At 41.0% G+C, this 14,658-nt stretch overlaps 1 protein-coding gene across 3 annotated transcripts in view; it reads right to left on the reverse strand.

Annotated features, from left to right (window-relative positions):
* SYBU (syntabulin) overlaps positions 1-14,658 on the reverse strand; it is a 42,788-nt gene that overhangs the window by 15,768 nt on the left and 12,362 nt on the right. For 2 of the 3 annotated variants that reach the window (XM_075085632.1, XM_075085631.1), the window contains one exon: positions 12,182-12,379. In XM_075085632.1, coding sequence (XP_074941733.1) covers positions 12,182-12,379 — 198 coding nt within the window. Of the gene's footprint in view, positions 1-1,864; positions 1,985-12,181; positions 12,380-14,658 lie in introns of all 3 variants that reach the window. The other variant, XM_075085630.1, reaches the window with a different exon arrangement.

A 14,658-nucleotide genomic window follows, 5' to 3' on the forward strand; every position in this document is an offset into this window, starting at 1 on the left:
TTGGGCCACCTCTATCTAGTTGCTCTTCTGGCTGCTGGCTTTTATTTTACAATTTTTAATTGTGGTTTCTTTATTGGAACAGGGACTGGACATGCATTTCTCCTTTCTCCTAAGCTCTTCCTGAGCTCAGAATCGTAACTTTAAGTGAGAAACAAAACAGAGTGAAGGCATCTAAAAACACAGCTTCACCAGGATTTAGGTATCTAGGTACATAAAAGCAAGTAACATACCACAGGCCAAGTGTTCAAAATACCACCACTATCTGCAAAGACCTGCTCCGTCGTTTATCCTTGAGCTTCCACTTCTGAGCCCAGTAACCACCAACTTACCTGATGTCTTTATACCTCAGTAAAGTCAAATAAGTGAGATTTGTGTGACTAAAGTAAAGACACTCCCTCAGCTTTCTATGCCTAAAGGCAGATCTATAAGCACAAGGAATATATAGACATAACCTCTAAATACCTTTTGAGCAGAATTGAAAGTAATGACTCTGAGGGAAACAAAAACTTTTAGGTGGTAATTTGGTCATCAAAAAACAAAGTTCAGAAAACACTGAAACTATTTATGATTTGAAGTCAAACATGGCCAGAAAATGGAAAACCAGAATTTTCTACTTCCTGTTTGAAATGATACTTTAATTTTGAAAACTGACAAATTTCTTTCTTCTTTTAAAAAGGGGGTAAAACCATAAAAATCTCCCCAAACATTCTAAATGTTTTAGATTGAATATTGCCTTTCTTCAGTCTGAAACAAAGGGTTTCTTTAATGTTTTTATTGGCAGCAAACCCCCAAATCAGTTATTTGCATAGCTCCAGTCTGAACATAGTAAGATGTCAGACAAAAAAGAAATAGGAGATGTAAAAGAAAATAGAAAAGGAAATAATCAATTCTTGAGTAAACATTGCTCAGAAAACAGTTTAAATCCCAGGATTCTCATTAAAAAGGCATTAATAACCTGGAGGAATTCCAAAAAAGGTCAACAATAATGATAACAGGATTACAGGGCACTGTTTAAGAAGGGAGATTAAGAGAATGCAATTTGTGTATTCTGAGATAAAAAATGAATACTGGCAACATTGTTTATCATGGGGAAGAGGAGTACAGATGGAAAACTAAAGAAAACCATGTCACAGCAATGCAGGGTTCTGGCTGTGATGCGTGTTATTTAATGAAAAATTACTTGAAATAAAAACTGACGGTTGGTGGGAGTTGTGCATAGTAAAATGTAGCTGGAGTAGGTTCGGAATACTTTAACCGGGGAACCAGAAAGCTATTTTAAATATTGGCATAAATAATACAGGTTGTAATTTAAAGGCAGAGAACAAAAAAAAAAAATCTCCTAAGGGAAGATTCATAATGGCCTCTTTCGTATGCACAGGATTTCTTTCTGTGGAGGTGAAGCAGGCTGAAAACCACAAAAAACAGCCAGAAGGAGCAGAAAATTCGCTGCAGTAAATACACAAATTGCAAAGCATGTTCTAGCTTGACCTCACACACATTTGAAAACAAATAGCGTGTAGTGTGTATAGCATTGGGGTTTTTTCTTGCCTCATATTCCAGTCTGGATTAGCAGAGGAGAGAAAAAAAAACCTGCTTCAATATTCAAAAAGAAATTTTTTTGACTAAAGATCACAGGTATTGCCATCTTCCATACCTGCCTCAACCCTGACCTCTAAACCCCAATGCTGTTCTTATGCCAGGCACTCAGCCATCTTTTCCAGATGCAGAAGCACGTCCCCACAATCCCCAGGAGACCTGCATCTCTATCAAAAGGCATTTGGAGCTAAAAGATTAATTGCCTGGCACCCTGTCCAGCAGCCCAGGAACTCCCTGCAAAAGTCCCATATCCACATCCCCTACTCACTCCGATTTGCAGTTTGAGCCGTGGCTCTCTCACGGACCAAGCGCAACGCTAAGCTTGAGGTTGCAGGCATCCTCAGGCAAGAATCTCCCTTTAACGGTGGGTGTCCCACTTTCCGTACATCTGGAGTGGTACCGGGACAATTAATGGGCCAGAGAGAGAGAGAGAAAGGAGTTATGGTGTGCCTGCTGGGAACTCGGCTTTCCAAACCCCCAATAAAACAGTTACTAAATTATGCGAAGTGGAGCAGCTTCCCTGGGAGCAGGCTCCCTGCATCCCCTCAGCCTGCCCAGCAGCCCTGTATTAGGGCACTCTTCTCCTTTGTGCTCGAGTCCATCCTCCAGAAGAGTCGCAAGCAGATCTAAATGTAAGTTTCCTTTCCCTTTACTGAACTAAGTTACAGGGATCTCCTTTTATTTTTTTTTTCCTGTGTGAGGAAGGACGTAAGCACCTAACTGCAGAATATTTGTGCCCAAGACCCTGAATTGCAAGTGGCCGGTGCCACCAGCCCACAGCTGGGCAGGTCATTATCTAGGACAGGTGTGGCTCAGGCTTTCACCTTTTACTTGCCAATTCCTCCTTTGCAAGTTGCTGGCTTCTTTTTTGGATCCTCCATTTTCACTGTGACATCTGGGTGCCTGCTGCAGCCTGAGAGTCTTCTGAACAAAAAGAGATATATGACTTGAGAGGCCACAGCCCAACCACTCATTGCTTACCTCTCTACTAAGCAAGATCTAAGATAATTTTTTAGAAAGGAGTGGATCATCAAATTTTTGACACAGAATTAAAAGACTGTTTTTCTAGGCCACTTTAACAGGGACTTATAGATTTGGGTTCAAAAACAAAAAACACTTTAAAGCCTTAACGCTCTTTGTAGCTGCTGTTTTGCTTATTCTTGTTTGAAAAAAACACTTGGCTATCTGAACATGTTTTTCATATCAATTCAAGCAAATTTTTTTTAAATTCAAAGTTTAAATTTAAAATACATATAAAACCAAACTAAAAAACATAGTGCTATGCTAATAATTTTTACCTAACTTTCTAATCATCTTTCTCAAAGTATTTATATTCTGATTACATTCCAATATTTTCTCTCGGAAGTTACAGAGCACTTTTTTCACTTCAGTGCAATTTAGTTAGTTTATGTCCTAAAAATACTTAATTCCTGCGAATTCATGGTGTGAAAGCAGATACAGATTCTCCCTGTGCAACGGTCCTCAGAAACAGGACAGAAGATGTCTAAGTTTATCAGGGATGAACAGAAGAGGAGAAGGCATCTAATTAGACCTACTTGAAGATCCATGCATGATCTTCAAACACACACTTTCCTCCACAATTGGATGTCTAGCACTGACTTTCCTCCCTGTTAAGACAAAAAAAAAAAGAAAAAAAAGAAATAACAGAGACTGTACTTGGCTTCAGTGAGGGGTAACAGCTGAGTAGTCAGAGACCTGATGAGGAACACAGGAGACCGGGGTGGGATTCTTCTGACTAAATGTGGATGTCTCTAATGTAGACACCCATGTCTGAGCCAACCTTGGTCCCATTTTTAGTCAATGGAGAGTTAGTCAGTGTAACCAGTAAGCTCAAGGTACAATTTATCTTATCCTAAAGTAAATTTTTATATATTTGGTCAGAAAGCCTGCACGCTAGATTCACTGGTTTTATTTGTTATATCTCCATTAAAACAAAATAGGACCTTAGTGCACTTGTGCAGGCAGAGACAATTACAACTACATTACAGATATGGAATTGAGGTCAAATAAATTACAGGCCATCTCTGCTCTATCCAACTTGGCTCAAGACTGTGAATTCACATCTCCCTCACCCCCGAAACAGCTCCAGTAACCCCCAGAAGAAAGGAAAGCACAGATTCACCTGTTAAAGTTGTTCCACCCCCTGTGAGCAATGAGACCAGTGACTGCACCAGAGAAAGAGAGCCAGGCCCCACCCGCAGCCTGCAGCTCCTGAAGGTCGTCTGAGGCAGACAGGAGCTCCAACGGGAGCTACCGGCCGCGCCGCGCCTGTTGACCCAACTGACCCAGCGCCAGAACTGCTATGTGGGCCCAGACGTTCTGAAACCTGGGGGGGCGGGAGGGGGAGGGGCGCTGGGCTATGCAAACAACAGATCCCCCAACAGCAGCTTCCACCCCAGCGGGCTTTGCAGCGCCTGTCGCCTTCCAGGCCGACGGCTAGGACACACCGAACCTTCTCAGGGTGACGCCCCTCCATGCTCCACTCTAGGGTGCCAGCTTTGAAGACGGCACAGCCCTGAACCCAGACACAGCATCCTTGCTCCCGGAGGGCGAAATGTGCGCGTTCCTATCGCTGCGGAGCACACCCGGGTCCTCGGGTACCCATGGCGACTGCGGCTCTAATAACTCCCGGTGCTGGCAGGTCAAGTAAGCAAAGCTACACAGCACCATAGCAACAGACGTGAAATTAAAGCGGATCCCATCAGTAACATATAAAGGAGGGCTTAGCGCATACAGAATTACTGTCTGGAAACACTTTTATGTAAAAAATTCAGCAGTAGCTATTTTGCATGGGCCCAAAATGAAAGGTGAAGAGAAGGAAGAAGAGCAAAAGTAAACAAGAAAAAGCAATAGGTCTGAAAACTGCCACAACTGTATTTGTCAGACTCTGTGTTAGAAAAGATTCTCAGAAACTTATTGTCCCAAATAAAATTATGAAGTGCACATAAGAAGAGTGAGATTAAAACTGTACAGTTAATAAGTGTTGCGTACGGTTGGATTTGAATGTCAGGATGGTTACACTGGCTGCTATCAGGTGTGGGACAGAAGTGAAACATTCAAACCATGTGCTTAATCCAAGAAAGATGACACATGCTTAAGTGCTTCCTCCCTTTTTATTGCCAAGGTGGTATTTTAAAAAGCAGATGGAAAGCCTTCCAGAGCACATGTGATTGACCACTGTGTATCTGCTCTTTGCCAAATATCGAGCTGCTTAAAAATCTAATGCTCAAGTTAAAGCCATCCTCATCTGGTTTATGTTACTCAGGGAACCTGGGCTTTTCACTTGCAAGTTCCTCTGCACCCCTCAGAGAATTTAGGCTTTACACTTACCAATAAACACGGCCACATCAAGAGATTGCTTATGTATTATTCAAATACTTTAAGGAGGTACAAAACAAATATACAGACAACTCACGGACATAGGCAAGATGCTCCATCATTTGTTATCAACTTACTTCACTCGATCCATCTTCAGGACACTTTTTTGTTCTGCGACTGATTATTCAAACTACACTGAATCAGGTGTAGTTTCCTACAGCTCACTTCCTAATTTCAGCATTCTTATGCACTTGACACCAATCACATATTTAACTATATGAATATATTCCTAGAAATGGAAGCACAAATCTTCCCATCTTCACTGCACAAGTGAGGTTATGACTGCAGGATGGGAGCATGGTGTACTCTGATTAAATCCTGCATTTATAACTGGGTTAAATGTCCTTTGACATACCCTTGTTCTTAATTATGCTTTCCTCAGAAAAGGTGCAGGCTTGGAATGTGGGTTATAAAGTACTGGTAAATAAGTCGCAGCAAAAAGAGAGACACATTACACTGAGGTCACCAATCTTCTCATCACTCTCATTTTCACATGATTCTGCTTTTAAAATGAAGCACACCAATCTATTTTAGGGATCAGCCGTGGCAGATTTCTATCTTCAAACACAGGTTTTCTGTGGTCTGTTTTTTCAAAACAGCCAAACGGTGTGACTTTGCATTAGAATACATAGTGCACCAGCAGCATTTTAAAAAGTATTCCAACGTAAGAGGTAGAAGTACCAACTAGTAGTTATAAAGGACAATGAATCTCTTTGCATGCCATAGGATCTATTCAAGTTAGCACATTCCGTAACTTGGTTTTTGTGTTCTGTACCACTGTTCCTGAACAACGGGGACAACAGTTCCATTATTTTTCCCACTGCTTGCAAAAATTTGGTATGGAGAATGAACAAAAGCCATGCAAATACAAGATACAATGTTCTTGGATAAAGGCACCAGTAAAGCATGTCTTTCTAATATTTCACCACCCTTCCCAAGATAAAACAAAGTCCTACCATTTCATCCTTCTGCAATCAGAAAGGCAAAGTTCTTCAGAGTGAAGTACATTTCCAGAATTACCTCTAAGACAATCCTCTCACAGAACTTACACACCAACTAGTCTGTTTTTCAAATGAAGCACACTCATACACATATATGTCAGACACTATTATTCCCACACTGTCACACTGAAGAGAGGGAGTGAGCTGGCAAAAGATCTGTACAATCATGCAGCCAGATGTCAGCAATATAACCTAAATCAAGACATTATGTTTTGTTTTTTAAAATAACCACAGTGACTGCCTTTAGAATACAGGCACCTATGGAAGTAGAGTAGCAAAATGGATAAACTTATCTGCTAATTTTGCACTAATGGATTAACTAGCCACTACTCTTCACTTGCACAGGGTGCCCCCAAGAATCAGTTGCTGGACATTTACTACCCTGGGAATCTAATCGTCACACACCAGACAATACAAAAAAATCAGCAGGAAGAGCATTATGTTTTAAAAGCTAGATAGTTTTAACAGCTAGACATAATTTGCAGATAACACCTGCATTTTCTATCTGATCTGTTTGGCTTATTTAGTTCTAAATCTAATATTCCCAAATGCCCAGGGTTATTTCCCTTGCCTCCTTTTTGGTACCCATCATCAGCTCCAAAGCTGATTTTAAAAAGCACCTGCAGCTACACTGTACTCAAAACCAATATAAGTCAAATACAGTCCACTCCACCTGTCTCTCCTAAAACTCCTAATGGTCCTAATGCCTTCAAAGATTAACGTGTTCAGACTGGGACATCCTACTCCAAGGCTCTTTCACTCATGACTTGACAAATTGACCATTAAGAAGTAGAGAAGATGATACTGGCAACACAAGCTGAGTGCAACATTACTTAGTATGGCTCAAAGTTAAATGACATTATTAATTGAATAACGATTGTTAAGAGTTACTTTTTTATTCTTTCATTCTATGAACTCATTGTAAGTGCAATGCCAGTACACAGACATGACAGATCAGGCAGGAAAAGCACAAACAGTACCTTACAACTTCTTAACTACAGATCTGGGTGATGCACTACTTAGAGGAAAAAAAGTTTGGACAACACACAATCACAGAATCGCTGGGGGTGGAAGGGACGTCTTGAAACCATCGAGTCCAACTCCCTGCTCACGCTAGTCTAACTGAAGCAGGCCAACCAGGACTGTGTCTAGCTGAGTTTTGAGTACCTCCATGGGTGGAGACTCCCCCCATAACTTCTCCAGGCAACCTGTGCCCGTGTCTGACCACTGTCACAGTGTTAAAAAAAAACCCAAAGTGTTTTCTTATGTTCATATGGAATTTCACATTCCTTAATTTCTGCCCATTGCCTATTGTCCAACAAATATAAGTGCTCTAAGTGGTGAAGGCCTCTGAGATTTGCGCATTAATTTGAAGAGACTGATGTTTTAATGCTGAAGTTCTCAATGACTGCACTTCTTGAAATACAGTCCATTGCAGTTCAGCTGACGTATAATCCAAAATGTTACTATTTTACCCAGATGCAATAATAGATGGCCAAATGTTTTATCAGCAGTGAAAAAGAATAATTTTTTTGCGTAGTCTGCTGCTACCAGGAATGATTAACACTGAACCGAGCTGTGAATTATGGACAGACAGTCTTCACAAGTTTCGGGAGCTGATCCTAACCGCGGGCCACCTAGGCTTCCTTTCATGCAGCGGTTCTTAATGTTGCAATGTTTTATCTTAAGTCTTAATAATTTCATGTGAAACTTCAGCAATTCCATGGGCCCTAAGAAACAGCTCCAACAGTAACCTCAGCTCATTCAGTAAACTGCCCCATGCATGCTGATGACACCTACAGCAAGACAGACAGAACTTTTGCCAGAAACGCTGAACACAGTCAGCTGATCAAGCGCCCTTCTCGAATTATGATGCTTGCAGACATTTAAATGAAAATACAGCTTTTTGTTATTTTAAACACCCAAGCCTTTTAAAAGTTATTAATACAACTCTTGCCAAGATTCCTTTCTTTATCCACATCTTCATAAGTTTATCAGTACTTTGCAAGCTTGCAGATCCGGGTTCTGAATTCTTGCACTAAACATTTGTACGGAAGTCAAAAAACAAGATGAGAAAGACTTTCAAAGAAAGCAAAACGGTTCCCGCTATTCTTAACAAGATGCGGATATGAGCTGCAGGAATTCAGGATGGATCTTTGCAGGAGGAATACACCAAGAGCGTGAACATCTAGAAGTGTTTACACTCCTGTTTATTCAAGTACTGACACTGTAGGAGTCAGCACAGCATCTTCATACAAAACTAGGACTAGCGTTAATTAAGCTTTCTGTGCCTTTTTGCAAGGCCATTTTCAGCAACACGTTTTCTATTCTTTTAATATTGCATAAATTAATCACATCCAAAAGAGGGAAGAACTTCTAAAATCCTAAAATTAAAAGGCTCGTAACTTCCTCATGGAGTGGATGTTTTATATCTTCCTTAATGTACCTGTCCTCTCCATCCTTTCCTGGAAATGCAGTCACTGATTTTAAGCCAAATTCACCTATAATACTGCTGTGATTCAGATTTAATGCACAATAAAACCCATTACCAACTATCCCAAATGAATAACATCTTCATGATTATGAATCTTTCAGAGGTTCAGCATGATGCAGTGATAATGCATTCCAGGATTAAGTATGGCTCGCTATGCAAACAACATAAATTATGAATGATATCCGAATCTAGTTTGTTAATACTTCAAGAGCTGAAGATGACTTAGATCCACATAACAATGCCTTAGGCTGTTAAAGAAAAAAATCTACATCGTTATTTCATACTTTGAAGTATAGAAAAGAAAGATGAAGTGATGTTGCTAGAGTAGGAGAAAAGCACTGGAGCTTGGGAACAGCCTAAAAAAAAGTCCCAGGGTTCATTCTTAGTGTGATCCCACTCTGACATTTCCTGAATTATCTAAATATTTGTGTGAGTGTTACTTCTGAGATTCAGCATGTTCCAAGAAAACAATCATGGAAACAGATAAATTTTCAGAAAAATTACAGGCATTTTGAAGGTGCACACTGATTGATGTACTCGCCTACAAAAACAGAGCGCAGGACAGAGTCTGTAAAAGATAGTGGTAGGCTGGATTTTTGCCTCTCATGTCTGGCTCCTGCTATGTAGCCATTATCACAAGACTTTTCAGATAAATAAAAAGTAGAAATTATTCCATAAATCACTGAGGGCTTTTGGTAGAGAGGAAGATATTATGCACAACTCTTGTTGTGCTGTAGTCTGAGGTATCCAGCTGTATGCAGAACTAGGTTACATACAACAAGGACGTTGCTGTTATTCTCCTCCCAGGTCCCACTTCCCTTCTACTGCTCCCGTTAATCCCTACGTGCTTTGCTATGTGACAATGCCTCCTCTTTGCACAAGGGCTAGATCTTCCCAGCTGAGTCACCAGAAATTCCTGCACAAGTAGATCATGGGGAAGGGACTGGATCCACCTGAGGCAAAGAGATAGCAATGGGAGAGAATTACAGTGAGGAAAATGAGCCCCAGCTGTCCCCTGGCGTGCTCTCCATTTCACGAACTACCTCACCTGTGTTAGCTCTCACACTGACTATGATGTGTGTTTTGACAACTTTCCACTAAAAAGGTGTGAGATATTTGGCAGGAGGAACTTATAAGTACTCTCTAAACCAGACCCAGTTCCTGCTCTGAGAGTTTTGATAGATCCCAGGAGCGATATGCTTGAACTCTAGAGACAAGTTTTCCAACCTTAGAGATCAATCAATGCAGAAGTACCCACAGCTGCAGAAAATGGCCCACCTACAGGAATAAAGCCACATTATGAGGAAGCTGCAGAGATGACAAATGAGAGCTTCAAATGAACAGACGAGGATATCAGTATGTGTCTGTCCAAAGAATAGCATTAAAGGCAGCTCCATAAGCAGTGAACTAATAAAGCAGTTTGTTTTTGATTCCTCTCTGCTGACTCTTTTTCCACCTAAAGCATATTAAAATTCTACTCAGATTGCCTTTATTTCTCCCTCTCAGCCTGCCAACTTACATTCTTGCAACGTTACTGATTCTTGTATTCTTTTTAACGTTTTTCTGAAATTGCTTAGGAAATACAAAAGAATTTAGCAGTGATCTAGATAATAACAGAGACAAAGGCAAACTTAGGTCAAATGACTACTTAAACCTAATATTTGAAAGAAACATAGTTTAAAAATTATAGTTTTTAAATACCTAAACTAAGTCTGTTCAAAGATTTGAAATAATACCATCAACCAAAATTATTACTTCCAACTTTTACTGCAAAAAGCTAATAGCCTGATATTACAGTTCAAAACCAAATGAGGTAACTTATTGAAAAAAGTGCATAACACTTTTTCCATGTGAATAGGACTCTTCAGCAGAAGAAAAACCTTCCAAAATTCTTTATCCACATTTTGCTAAGTGTCATGGTTTAACCCCAGTGGGCAACCGAGCCCCACACAGCTGCTTGCTCACTCCCCTCCAGTGGGGTGGGGGAGAGAATCGAAATGGGTAAAAGTGAGAAAGCTTGTGGGTTTACATAAAGACAGTTTAACAGGTAAAGCAAAAGCCTCACACACAAGCAAAGCAAAACAAGGAATTCATTCACTGTTTCGTAAGAGCAGGCAGGTGCTCAGCCATCTCCAGGACAGCAGGGCTCCATCACGCATAATGGTTACTTGGGAAGACAGACACCATCACTATGAACATCCCCACCTTCCTTCTTCTTCCCCCAGCTTTATATGCTGACCATGACATCATATGGTGTGGGATAGCCCTTGGGTCAGTTGGGGTCAGCTGTCCCAGCTGTGTCCCCTCCCAGCTTCTTGTGTCCCCCCCAGCCCACTCGCTGGTGGGGGGGTGTGAGAAGCACAAAAGGCCTTCACTCTGTGTAAGCCCTGCTTAGCAGGAACAAACACATCTCCGCATTATCAACACTGTTTCCAGCACAAATCCAGAACACAGCCCCATACTAGCTGCTGTGAAGAAAATTAACTCTACCCCAGCCAAAACCAGCACACTAGCCTACATCCATATTCACATACAAAATGGTTGTCACAAGCATGGCTGCAGATTTGACTGCCATATACTGTATTCGCTGCTTTCCACCTGTGTTAGATTCCTTGATTTTAATGGAACAGATAACAAACTTGAAAAAATATTATCTCCCATTATGCAAAGCAATGGGAGACTGGGAACCCTCAAGTAACACAGTGCTATAAAATGAGTTGAAGACGTTTGCAGGAGTCAGATTTAATCATCCCTTCCAATGATCAAGCCAGTGAAGTGTTTTTGCAACAAATTCTCTATCATTTCTCTATTAAACATGGTGCTGGTAAATCTGGGCTGGCTCCTTGCAAAATTATCTGAATTGCTTCCAGAGGTAAAATAACTCCGCAAACAGTATAGGCAGGAGGTACCTGAGTCATAAACCATGTCAGCTCTGCAGCTGCTCTGCACAGGGTCAAAACACCCTCTCTGTCTCCATGATTAATTCAATAACAGCACAGATACCCTGACCATTTGTAATAAAGAGCTGCCTGTACATGAATCACAAAAATATTTTATATCTACTCTTCAAAATTACAGCAGCCAAGGACACACCAGGATATTTAGTCTTGAATGTGCCACAAGCAGGTGCTGTTTAGTTGGTGGTCTGAGGAGGCCCATTACCCTGAGGTGATGGGAGACATGCTCTTGATTCAGCCAATGTGGTACAGATCTACCACACATAGGCTGCCTTTTATCTTGCCTTGGTGTGACGTGTTATATCCCCAGAGCTATCGCAGCCTGGCAGCCTAAATTTTAGACAGGATCCAACAATAAATCTAACAACATCAGAAGACTGTAATTCTTTGCTTCAATAGTAAGAGTCATTTATCTTTGGCCAGTGAAATATGTGTGCAATTACCACGAAATAAGATAAAATCCATTTCAGTTGTTATTTGACATTACCATTCAACCTCATAAAAGAAAGTGAAGATGTCAATTAATTATATTTCCATGAAAAAACAAACCCAATAGTGTTTTCAAATCTTGCAGGTGGCTCTGTAGAAAGAACCCACTTTTTTTTTTTTTTTTTCATTTACTGTCAGCATTAGCTGTGTCACAGGCAGCACAACACAATGTATCTAGATACCGGTAGATGTACTAGTCAGTTAGAGGGTAATTAAAGAAATGGAAGGAACTTTGCTATACTCACCAGGCTTTACAAGGCTTGTCTTTGTCTCTTTCTTATATCGAGCCAGCTGTGGGTTCCCTTCACTTATGGTCCCTGGACTGAATTTCTTCCTGGAGAAGTCTCCATCGCTACCAGTGCAAAAACTGATTGGACTGTTTCCAGCATCAGAAGGAGTCTTAACTGGAGATACTGACTGGCTACTAGGACAGCCAGTGTCATCTGAAGAGAAAAGGGAAAACATCACAATTTCTAACTAATAAGTACACAAATGTTAGCAGAATAAAAGAAAAAAAAGTGTTTGGACTACAACTGTTTACAGTCAGTTACCTGATATGCACAACCTTCACTCTGAGTCCTTGAATACCTTATGGCAGACTAAAATGGCAAGTGCTTGCTTCACCTAAGTCTGACAAAATACAAAATCAGGGGCTGCATAATGAAAACTCAGATCTAAGATAAATTCTATTGACTTAGCTAGGCTAGGGAATATTACGGCATGAAGAAATGCACATAAGACACAGGAACGGCTTGTGTAGTACACACTGGATTAAAAGCAAGCATGGGTCACATGCTCTCCTTCAAGATATGTTCCTACCTGAACAACAAGAGAATGACCTACAGCCAATAGGCACAAAATCAGGATTTTCATTTAACTGGAATTAATAAAGGTTTCTCAAAATTGTTTTTCCTTTTAAAACAGCCATGATCACAGAGCTCTTCCATTCTTGACAAGTGGCTGTGAGGTACCTGGTTCTGAAGGGGGTGCGTTATACACAGACTGCTTTTGTTTAAAACTGAATTCCTCTGAGGGCACACCAACGCTTCATGGCATCAGCAGCCACCTTGGGAACAGACCCGCGTTCCTGACCTCCAGGAACACAAACACTCCAGCTCTTAATGATTAAATGCAAAGTAAGAAGTCTGAGTCAGGTAAAATACACATATCAAACACCCCCTTCACCTAATCACATCTCCTGTAATCTTGAGCAATCACAGCCCCCCTAAAAGTCATAGTGGTTTTAGAGATACACAACAAAAACAAACAGGCTACTCTGACACTGGGAAGCCTTGAATATTTACTTTCCTGGAGAAATGTAATTGTTTGTTCTTTCCCAGAACAAAATGAAAGCTGCCATCTTAATTACGCAATTGCAGTCTGCTCCTGGTGCATTATCTGTACCTATCACGAAACTCAAAGGAGTACCTGCAACTAAGCCAAATAATTTGCATGACCATATTGCACTTACCACTTCCACCCTGTTCAGAATTTAGGTCAAGCCTGATCTTGCAATGAGCTTTGCATGGGCAGATTGTTTAAAAAGTCTGTGCATTTATGAGGCAAAAGGGGCACACTAAGTATCTAACCCCCTCCCTGACTGTCTCCCCTCCATCAGAAAGAGCAGCTTTTCTATTGTTAACTATTGGTCCCTCAGTACAGTAAAACAACCTCATCCTTTCATGCGAACCAGCTGCCCTTCGCGCCTGGCCAGTTACCCTACCCCTACCTATCTGTTCCAATGCTCTGCTTCTCATTTGTCCGCGTCCTGCCTCCAATGATAAGCCATGTACCTATAGGTGCTGACTGTCCAAAGCATGCTGCATGTGTTAGCACGTAACAACAGCCAGCTGCCTGAGGTCTTGCTGCCCAGGCCTCTGCAAACTGCCAGACATGATGGCAAGCCACGGGAGCAGCCCAGCCTACTGCTGGAGAATTACTTCCCAAGGCACACAGGGCAGTAATGGTGCAAAGCAACTAATCCAGTTTAATCTATTTCATTCCTCCAAATCAACTCAGTTAAGCCTACAAGCGTCCCCTTTTGCCATCTTGCTGCTGCCTTCTGCAACTCACAATTAGTTCCCAGAAAAGTACCGGGAAGGCTCAGAGTGCTAATAAGGTTGTCAGCCCATCCCCACATTCACCCTGGCTAAAGCAGGATTGTTGCCCATGTTATTTTAGTTTACTTTTTATCCTTTCCATTCCCATCAACATCACAATATAACTCAACGCAGAGAAGAGAGAAGGTGGCAATTTCCTCCCAGATCAGCACCTATTTCCCTTTCCCAAGGGTTCAGAGTCTTCTGCAGGCTGAATTAAAGCTACCTACAGGGCAGTGGATCAGCATTGCTGAGTGAGCTTCTGAACTGCATTTAAGCAGAAACTTTAGCAATGTCTAAAGTGTCTTCTCTTTAGAAGCACACAAATATTTATAACCAAATATATTCAGAAAAAAGTGCAGGATTTATGCAGTTTATTTTTTCTTATGACCTTTCCTCTTAAATGTCCATGTGCCATTATTTTTAAAACTTTGGGTAAAAAGAAAAAAAAAAGACACAAAACTATTTCCTTCGTCTCTCCACCAATAAAATCACTGCAATAGCTGGACAGGTTCTGCAGACTTCATAGATGTGTTTTGTATGGGAGACTTTATGTATAAATAACTCCCAAAGCTATAATTGAATAATAGAATAACTCAAGTTGGAAGGGACCCATAGGATCA

This window comes from Phalacrocorax aristotelis, chromosome 2 (genome assembly GCF_949628215.1).
Source record: "Phalacrocorax aristotelis chromosome 2, bGulAri2.1, whole genome shotgun sequence".
In the NCBI taxonomy this organism is placed as follows: domain Eukaryota; kingdom Metazoa; phylum Chordata; class Aves; order Suliformes; family Phalacrocoracidae; genus Phalacrocorax; species Phalacrocorax aristotelis.